A 10,618-nucleotide genomic window follows, 5' to 3' on the forward strand; every position below is an offset into this window, starting at 1 on the left:
GGCTTTCAGAGAGCGGGTGAATTCAGACTTGGAACAATGGCCATTCATATTGAAGCGGGTGAATGGAGCACAGAGACCCTGGCCTCCGTGGGCTCAAATTAGTGTGTGAAGTCAAAAGTATACCACCCCCACACATCTTAGACACTTTGGTAGAATTGTCCCTAACACACTGGGCACTGAGGGTATTTCATATAAAAGAAGCATCCAGTAATATATCTTTCCACAGACAAAAATGTATATATCTTGTTCCTCAATGTGGTACATTGTGCCATCTGTGGTTCAACTTGGCAATTTTGTGGAGGTCTTTAACTGTCCAGCTCTGTTCAGGGATTAGCCAGCTGCACGGCACGAAGGGAGGGGCTCAGCATTCCAGCTCGGCACCTCTGTGTGTGTGTGTGTGTGTGTGTGTGTGTGTGTGTGTGTGTGTGTGTGTGTGTGTATAGAAAGAGTGAGGGGCCCTCTGAGCTAATTGGCAGCGAGGGTGACAAAGGTGGTCCGCTTCAAAAGAGAAACCCTGGTGGGATGTTCACACGGGAGAGGAGGAGGAGGAGGGGAGAAAGGCAGAGTGGAGGGACTTTCAGATTTTGAGCTTATTCCTTATGATGTTCCCATCCTGAGCTGTGATGGCGGTGGTGGTTGCTCATTTATAGGGTCATGTTTGCTGTTTTGATGGACCATTTTGATGCGACAAGTGGACTGATTGTTTGAGGCAGCTGTGGAAGTAAAGATGAGTAACGTGGAAGTGGAGGACAGCATCATGTCATACCTGTCACAGAGTGAGACCGACACCAGCCCCAAAGACTGTGAGTAACGGAGAAGCTTTGTGAGAAACTTAATTAAACAGGAAATAGACACATCTTTGTTTTAGATATTTGAATCAAATTGCTACAAAACTGTGTTAACCACTGTCGTAAATTATACAAAAACAGGCAAAGCAATAAATTATTTTCTCATTACTTTGTTACATTTCCTGCAAAGTATTCCTGCAAGTGTCAGTCAACTTATCCCTGCTGGCATAGTTTAGCACACAGTGAAGGACACAGGCAACTTTCAAACCTATTTCAGGGTCAGAAAAGGGTAACAAAATGCTGATTTGTATAAGTTATGGGGTGGCACTTACAGCTCCTAATTCTACTTAAATAAACACTGTCTGAGAAGGCTGATTTACAGAGGTCTGGCTTGTATATTTATGTTCAAATGTACACATTCTCACAGGTTTAATCAGAGTGACATTAGAAGAAACCTTTTATGAAAGTTATCAAAATATTTTACAATTACAAACAAGTTAATCATGACTGATGAAATGTGTCCATTTGTGTGCAGTGAATGTAGTGGTCATGCTCCATAACTTCTGGGAGCAGAGGCAGACAGGTGGGTTAAATGGTTCTTCCAGTGAATCAGATGGTTCTGTAGCCATCCAGACAGAGAGCTTGCTGCTGTATGAGTCTGCACCGTCCCCTGGTCCTCCATACGTCTGCTATGTCACCCTGCCTGGAGGAAGCTGCTTTGGTAACTATAAGGTGGGTTTATCATCATCTGTGCTGTATGGCATGATTCCTACACTTGGTATTTAATCTAAGATGCCTGTAATGTGTCAGTGAGACACCAGTTGTCTTTAATGTGAAGTTGTAAGTACACATACTTGACCGGCAATAAGCTAGAAGTTAGTATTTTTAAGCTACATGATGCAGTTGATGTTTCTGTCTTGATGGTGAAATTGCAGAGACCGTGGAAACACTAACATCAGTTGTACATGTAATAAAAAACACATTTAACCAAATTTAGTTTGTTATTCTATGTAAATGGATAGTTTGGCTATTGTTTTGAATTTACTACACATACGTAGTAGTAATAATACTAGACCTTTTCACAGATATAAACATAAACATTCTAAATGGCCCCAAGTTGATTTCCTGTTGCAGTGTAATAAGGGCCAGGATGCAATGGAATTCCATTGAAAAGGTCTATAATATATATAATATAACAATATATTTATTTTATTTGCCAAGTAGATTTACACATACAAGGAATGTATCCTCTGCATTGAAGCCATCCTAACATTAGAAGCAATGCGCAGCCATAGTCCGGCGCCTGGGGACTGCCAGTACCTACATCAAGGGCAATGACAGCAGCTACTCAGCATGCATGTCTTTATGGTGGGGGGAAACCAGAAACCCACCCGAACACAGGGAGAACATGCAAACTCCACACAGAAAGGACTGGGGATCGAACCTAGTACTCAGCAGTGCCATCCACTGATCCACCGTTCCACCTAAAACACAGTCTAATTAGGGCCCGAGCGCCGACAGCGGCGAAGGCCCTATTGAAACTGAAGGAATTATTATTATTACGGCAAATGAATTGCCTTTTTGAGGGGCTTAACATATTCAAGAACTCACCAAATTTGGCGGTCGCATCAAGTCTGGTGAAATTTACGTATTTTAAGGGTTTCGGGAATAGTCGCACGAAAATGGCTCGCTAGCGCCCCCTAGAAAGTTTTAAAAATTGAGCCCCTGGAGTGCGTTTAACGTAGACTCACGAAACTTGGTACACATATGTATCATGTCAGGATGTACAAAAAACGTCATTAGAGCCATACCCTAAACCCAACAGGAAGTCCGCCATTTTTATTTCAAAGTTCAAAATTAGTGCGATTTTGGCCATTTCCACATGTCGTACTTTAACGAACTCCTCCTAGAGATTTCATCCGATCAACTTTAAACTCAGTCTGTGCCATCTTAAGAAGTTAAAGATCAAAAGTTGTTAAAATAAAAACTTTTTGTCATAGGGCGTGGCCGTGGCGGGGCGGCCATTTTGTGCGTTTTGCCGCCAAAACAGGAAGTGGGTGTAACTCGAGTGTACGTTGTCCGATTACCTCAAAACTTTTCAGGATTCATAAGAGCCAACCCTGAGGACAAATAAAGGCCGATATTTACTTAAAGTCATAGCGCCCCCTAGTGGCAACAGGAAGTAGGCCTAAAAGTCAAGGTGCTATACTTTAACGAACTCATCCTACAGATTTCATCCGATGGACTAGAAACTTGGTCTGTACCATCCCAACACCTTAACAATGAAAAGTTATTAAAAGAAAAACTTTTCGTCAGACGATGTGGGCGTGGCATGGCGGCCATTTTGAGTGTTTAGAGATGAACAAAGAAGTTGTTGTAACTTGAGTGTACGTTGTCGTATCTGCCCGAAATTTCTCACGATGGACAAGGGTCCAGGCCTGAGGACACCTACAGGCCAAAATTGACTTTTGGTCATAGCGCCCACCGGCCACAGGAAATGCGCCTTATATGACAAACATCATCCGATTTACATGAAACTTAGAATGTGTGGTCTACATGTGATACTGAGCCGGCCCCTATAATATGACCACGCCCACTTACTCAGGCCACGCCCCTTTCGTAACATTTGAACTGTTGAAGGTAAAGTCTTGTGTAAGGTGTCATTGAACTCAGCAGAGAGTTCCTTCTTTATTGGTCATGGTTTGGCCCGCCCCCTATGCATAAGCCACGCCCCCTTTCATAACATTTGAACCGTTTAAGGTATACCCTTGTGTGAGGTATCATTGAACTCAGCAGAGACTTCCTTCTTCATTGGTGATGGTTTGGCCTTAACAATGAAAAGTTATGTTCAAGCCACGCCCCCTTTTATTACTAATGGCCCGATTGATGTAAACACTTGTGTGAGGTATCATTGAACTCAGCAGAGACTTCCTTCTTCATTGGTGATGGTTTGGCCCGCCCCCTATGTTTAATTCAATTCAATTCAATTTTATTTATAGTATCAAATCATAACATAGGTTATCTCGAGACACTTTACAGATAGAGTAAGTCTAGACCACACTCTATAATTTACAAAGCCCCAACAATTACAGTAATTCCCTCAAAAGCAAGCAGTGCGACAGTGGCGAGGAAAAACTCAGTTAGGTGAACACTGCAACTCCTCACTCCCTAACTATAAGCTTTATCAAATAGAAGAGTTTTAAGTTCATTCTTGAAAGCGATTACAGTTTCTGCCCCCAGAACCCAGATCGGGAGCTGGTTCCATAGGAGAGGAGCCTGATAACTGAAGGCTCTTGCTCCCATTCTAGGTACCACCAGTAACTCTGCATTCTGGGAGCGCAGTGCTCTAGTGGGACAATAGGGTATTAGGAGCTCTTCTAGATATGATGGTGCTAGACCATTTAGAGCTTTGAAGGTCAAGAGAAGGATTTTAAACTCAATCCTGGATTCAACAGGAAGCCAGTGCAGAGAAGCTAATACAGGAGAAATATGATCTCTTTTCTTAGTTCTTGTGAGAACACGCGCTGCAGCATTCTGGATCAGTTGGAGAGTCTTAAGGGACTTATTTGAGCAACCTGACAGTAGGGAATTACAATAGTCCAGCCTGGACGTAACAAATGCATGGACTAGTTTTTCAGCGTCGTTTTGAGACAGGATATTCCTAATTTTGGCAATGTTACAAAGATGAAAAAAGGCTGTTCTTGAGGTTTGTTTTAGATTGGCATTAAAGGATATATCCTGATCAAAAATAACTCCTAAATTTCTGACAGTAGTGCTGGAGGCCAGGGCAATACCATCCAGAGTAGCTATGTCTTTAGATAATGAGGTTCTGAGGTGTTTAGGTCCCAGTACAATAACTTCAGTTTTGTTAGGGTTTAACATCAGAAAATTATAGGCCATCCAGGATTTTATATCTTTAATGCACGCTTGAAATTTAGCTAGCTGACTGGTTTCGTCTGGTTTGATTGACGTTGAAGTATAATTGGGTGTCATCCGCATAACAGTGAAAGTTAATTGAGTGTTTCCTAATAATATTGCCTAGAGGAAGCATATATAAGGAGAATAGAATTGGTCCAAGCACTGAGCCTTGAGGAACCCCATGGCTAACTTTAGCGTACTTGGAGGATTTATCATTAACATTAACAAATTGAGATCGATCAGAGAAATAGGACTTAAACCAGCTTAGGGCAATTCCTTTAATGCCAACCAAGTGTTCCAATCTCTGTAACAGGATTGAATGGTCAATGTCAAATGCAGCACTAAGATCTAGTAAAACAAAAATGGAGACAAGTCCTTTGTCTGCAGCAGTTAAAAGGTCGTTAGTAATTTTCACCAGTGCCGTCTCTGTGCTTTCTAAATCCTGATTGAAAGTCATCAAATAAACTATTGCTATGTAGAAAATCACATAACTGATTAGCAACCACCTTCTCAAGGATCTTGGATAGAAAGGGAAGGTTAGATATAGGTCTATAGTTTGCTAAGACCTCAGGATCGAGGGTGGGTTTTTTCAGAAGAGGTTTTATCACAGCTACTTTAAATGACTGCGGTACATAACCTGTTAATAAGGACATATTGATCATATCTAGTAATGAAGTGTTTACCACGGGTAACGCTTCTTTGAGTAATCTCGTTGGGATGGGGTCTAAGAGACAGGTAGATGGCTTAGCTGAGGATATCTTTAACATTAATTGTTGAAGGTCTATAGGATAAAAGCAGTCTAAGTATATGTCGAGACTAGTCGTTATTTCTAGCGACGCTGCGTTTAAAGGTGAAGCGTTAGAAGTTGAGGGCAAAAGGGGATGAATTTTATCTCTAATTGTTATAATTTTATCATTAAAGAAGCTCATGAAGTCATCACTACTCAGAGCTAGAGGAATAGATGGCTCAGTAGAGCTGTGGCTATCTGTCAGCCTGGCTACAGTGCTGAAAAGAAACCTTGGGTTGTTCTTGTTTTCTTCTATTAGTGATGAGTAATAGTCTGACCTGGCCTTCCTATAGGTTTTGAGACTTTCTTGCCAATCCAAACGGGATTCTTCCACTTTTGTGGAACGCCAGTTACATTCAAGGTTTTGCGAGATTTGTTTTAATTTGCGAGTTTGGGAGTTATACCAAGGTGCTAATTTCCTTTGCTTCGTCATCTTCTTTTTCAGGGGAGCAACAGAGTCTAAGGTCGTCCGTAGGCAAGTCGTAGCACCGTCTACAAATGTATCAATTTGAGAGGGACTGAGGTTAACATAGAGGTCCTCTGTTATGTTAAGGCATGACATAGAGTCGAATGCTGTTGGAATATCTTCTTTAAATTTAGCTATAGCACTGTCAGATAGGCATCTGGTGTAGAAGCTTTTATCTAATGTAATATAGTCAGGTAGTAAGAATTCGAAAGTGATTAAAGAATGATCTGTTAATACCAAATTCTGCGGAAATATTATTAAATCCTCAATTTCAATACCATATACCAGCACAAGGTCAAGGGTGTGGTTAAAACAGTGCGTCGCCTTGTGCACACTCTGACTGAAACCAATTGAATCCAGTAATGAGTTGAAAGCAGTACTAAGGCTGTCATTGTCAACATCCACATGGATATTAAAATCACCTACAATAAGTACTTGGTCTGATTTAAGGACTAAACATGATAAAAACTCTGAGAAGACTTTCAAAGGAGTTATAATTTAATTTAGGTTTAGGAGTAATTAACAGGCTTGCATCAAAGATGGCTGCAACTCCCCCTCCTCGGCCTGAGCCTCTAGGAATTTGAGTATTAATATGACTGGGAGGAGTGGCTTCATTTAGACTAACATAGTCTTCATGGCCCAGCCAGGTTTCAGTAAGACAAAATAAATCAATGTTATTATCTGATATCAACTCGTTTAACAATAATGCTTTAGAAGACAGAGATCTAATATTTAATAGTCCACATCTAATTTTCCTATTTTCTTCTATCGTTGCAGTCGTTTTAATTCCAATTAGGTTGTTAAGTATAGCGCATCTTTTGTTTACCTTTGATTTAACCGATCTGAGTCGGGGAACAGACACCGTGATTATTAGACTATGAGGGGTGACTGCTCCAACGGAAGCACAGAGGGGCGCGTAGTACTGCACCCCTGATTACAAGCCACGCCCCCTTTCATACATGATGACCCATTTAAGGTAGAGTCAAAGAATTTCCAATATAGGAAGAAGTTCCACTCCCTCGTTACTTCCGGCTTCTGAACTGGTTGCAGTTCCACCAGAGTTCCATATAGGGGCCGCTCACAGGCCAGTGCAGAATGAATGGGACTCTATGGAGCTATACCCCTCAAAACCCACTTTTCTCAGGATATAATTTTTTGTCTAGTAATTTGAATGTTGCATTCGAAAGAGGAGGCTAAGAAAATACACAGTTGTGTGTTAGATTTTTTTTAAAGTGGCTTTTTTGTTCTAAAAAGACTTTTAAAATGTCAATGACGTCATACACATATACGGGATGCCGTCAAGCGGGATCTCCGATCGTAATCAGTCCTTCACTGACCAATCAGCATTCATTAGCAGAATGCTAGCGTGTTATGGGCTACAAAAGGACATAAGTACTCGTTCATTCAACTTTCGACCAATAACCCATGTTGAACTTGCAAAAACTACAATCAAATCTGAAGTTTCTCAACGACAATCAGGCGAAAGAGACACATTTAGCCGTCTAGCTCCATAGAGTCCCATTCATTTTGCACTGGACCGCGATCACCCCCAGTGGAACTCTGGTGGAACTGCAACCAAAATCCGGTACAATGGGGCTGGAAAGGGAGTGGAACGGCTTTCCGTAGACCGGCTTTGGTAGAGTCTTGTGTGAGGTATCATTCATCTCAGCAGAGGCTTCATTTTTAATTGGTGATGGTTGGACCCGCCCCCTATGCTTTAGCCACGCCCCCTTCACAGCTAATGAACCGTATGACGTAGAGTCTTGTGTGAGGTATCGTTGAATTCGGCGGGGAGTTCCCTTTTCATTGGTGACGGTTTGTGGCGTCTGAGTGCCGCGCAAATGCACGGTCGCAAGGAGCGGCGTCCGCCGGTAACCCCGACGTGCGCAGAGGCGCGAGGGCCCGTCCATCGCTGCTCGCAGCTTTAATCTCCAATTGCTTCTCTTCATTTTGCTGCAGCAGCACAGAACAGATCAACTCAAATCAACTAAATTATAAAATATAACAGCCACAGAATCACACTTTCTTACAAACTGTTGTTTTTCTGAGCAAAAGCATTTGTTGCATTACATCAACTTTCACATTCAGAGGTAAGTGCTCACTAGCAACACTTGAATGTCATTCAGTGGGAATAAACACACGGTCACACACATTTTTAAGGTTGTTTCAAATTGATGTTCTGTTTAAATCCAAAAATGCCTCTCAATGGGCTCATTGTGACCCAGACAGCTGCCCCCGGATCAGAGAAGGCATGTGATTGGTTATTTGTGAATGCCTCTAATGTTCTAATCTCATTGGTGATTTAAGTTCTGATCCCATGATTAGCTCAAACGAAGTGTAAAATCATCATAATTTAACTAAGAGTGGGTTCCCATATTCAGACAGGACTTATTGACTCAAGTTAGTCAACCCTCGGCTCACACATATCAGCAGACTGACAGAGATTTCTGATTAAAGTTGCAGTGTTTCATAAATCTTTCCCTCTCTTTTGCACTCCTTTTGACATTTTAACCCTTCATATTCATCATCTCCTCATCCACAGGTGTGTGACACTCAGGCAGAGGCTCGGAGGGATGCAGCTCGTGTGGCCCTGATGAACTCACTTGTGAACGAGCTGCCGTGTCGACGTATTAATCCTCAGTTCATCACTCAGAGTTTACAACAGGCGGCCACAGACAGTGCTGTGAGTGTGAGCCAGTGCAAACACACAGTATTGCACCTTATTGCAAGAACTTAGTCTCAACATGAATGCTGACCTGCACTGTTGTCTCTGTAAAGGTCTCTATAGAAGATGCTTGTGATTCAAGCACCAGTATAGGAACCTACAGTTTGCTGCTCCACTCCTACATAGGAAGGACCATGCTTGAGTTCCAGGTAAAACATAAAGCCAAGGCCTATTCTGCTAAATGTTCTTGTAGCTGTGCTTTTAAATCATGTAGTAATTGTATGAAAGATTTACTTCAAAGGATTCAGGCTTTGTGAAGAGGTACTTGTCTGTGAAGGGAACTTAAAAAGTGTATATCTAATAGACCCTGAATTTATGCATTATCGTTTTACCTAGTTAGGAATTATTAAGCCAAACATAACAGGAATCACCACCACTGGGTGGTTATTCCACCCTCCATTGTTATCATTACCCCTCTAGTATGTTTTTGCTAATGTATTCCCATTCCATCTCACTCTCAGTTAGACTGCAGCAGGGAGTCATGGTATGAAACACCTTATATTTCTACCTTTGTGTAAATAAGCATATGTCTGCAGACAGAGGGTTATTAGTAGGAGGAAATGGGTTCATTATCATTCCATGGCTCACAGAGATGAATAGCTTCCAAGTAATACACACACCTCCACACGTGCACACATTTACCTACACAGACAAGTGAATGTATTCACACACACATACAGTACATTAAAATCTCTGCACACACATCATTAACAATGAGGTATGCAGCTGTCAGTGCTTGAGATCATTTATACATGCAGTCTGCAGTTTGGTACAGGACCGTTAACAAGTAGCATAGGGCAGATGCACAGTTGGAAACAGAGCAAACAGGCCAGCAGATACAACATGGACTTCGACCCCAGATAACGTTTGTGTCATGTTTTCCATCTTTGTATTATGAGGTCAAGTTCAGTTAATGTATATACTTTCTCTGTTTAACACTATTGTCACTAGCTCTTAACACATGGCAGTTGTTTAGCCAGACAGTGTTTTATAAATCAGGGTGAAACCTACCTGGTGCATAAAGATTTACAATAACCTTTCAAACCAATCATCCACAGTTTAGGTGTGGGTTCAAGAAGAAGCCACATAATATGTTATCTTTGTCAGACCTACGTACACAGAGCTCGATGTTTGGGTTTGTTATTCAAGTCATTACTCATGGGGGTTGCACAAGACTTTCTCTCTCTCTCTCTCTCTCTCTCTCTCTCTCTCTCTCTCTCTCTCTCTCTCTCTCTCCACCCATCTCATTCTAACCCACTTTCTCCCCCTTTCCCTGTGTAGGAGATGATGACAATTTTCCAGTTGTTGCAGTGGAACGGGACACTGAAGGCTCTGAGGGAAAGGCAGTGCTCTCGACAGGTACAGGTCCTGCCAAGAACATAATCAGTATATCTGCTGCTACAAACTGATGATTGCTAATGTTCTCTCCTCCCCCTCAGAGTGTGATTTCCTATTACTCTCAGCGAGGACTTGATGAGTACATGCGCAGCAGCATGGCTCTGGATTGGCTCGGACGGGAGCAGAGGTTACCGGGGCGACTCGTGGAGGAACTGCAGGTGGCGCAGAGGGAGCTGGTGTTGGCCCGGCGGCGAGGCATAGAGCTGCGCTTCTACAAGGAAAAGACAGAGATCCTCAGCTTGGCTCTAAGTCAAGCATACACTCACCACACACCTGAGGACTACAGCGAGGCGCCCAGTCACACATACAAGCAAGAACAACTTCCTTTACACACATTACACAGCCAGGACACGGAAGTCCAGATAACTCCACCCTACAGTCCTTCACCAACCCTCCATAAAAAGCAAACAGTCTGTCAAACCTCTGGCAAACACATGCCCTACTAACAGTCCTTCACCATGCTCAGACTTATGTGCCTTTAAATGACTTAAATGAATAGACTGAAGCAGAAGGTAGAGGATGGAAGTTGTCATTTG

The 10,618-nt window shown here is 42.3% G+C and overlaps 1 protein-coding gene across 1 annotated transcript; it reads left to right on the forward strand.

Annotated features, from left to right (window-relative positions):
• Positions 1-727: 727 nt before the first annotated feature.
• LOC114555452 (protein limb expression 1) lies at positions 728-10,528 on the forward strand. The gene is made up of 6 exons (XM_028577845.1): positions 728-803; positions 1,324-1,520; positions 8,502-8,642; positions 8,738-8,833; positions 9,966-10,043; positions 10,124-10,528. The coding sequence occupies exons 1-6, from the start codon at positions 728-730 to the stop codon at positions 10,526-10,528; spliced, it is 993 nt and encodes a 330-aa protein (XP_028433646.1).
• Positions 10,529-10,618: the final 90 nt, after the last annotated feature.

Source organism: Perca flavescens, chromosome 5, assembly GCF_004354835.1.
Source record: "Perca flavescens isolate YP-PL-M2 chromosome 5, PFLA_1.0, whole genome shotgun sequence".
Classification (NCBI taxonomy): Eukaryota; Metazoa; Chordata; class Actinopteri; order Perciformes; family Percidae; genus Perca; species Perca flavescens.

Excerpts from the sequence above, each read along its gene's own strand:
- LOC114555452 (XM_028577845.1), top strand. The coding sequence starts at position 728 with ATGAGTAACGTGGAAGTGGAGGACAGCATCATGTCATACCTGTCACAG. Across the intron at positions 1,521-8,501 it reads GCTGCTTTGGTAACTATAAG|GTGTGTGACACTCAGGCAGA; the intron begins GTGGGTTTATCA and ends CCTCATCCACAG. Across the intron at positions 8,834-9,965 it reads GGACCATGCTTGAGTTCCAG|GAGATGATGACAATTTTCCA; the intron begins GTAAAACATAAA and ends TTCCCTGTGTAG.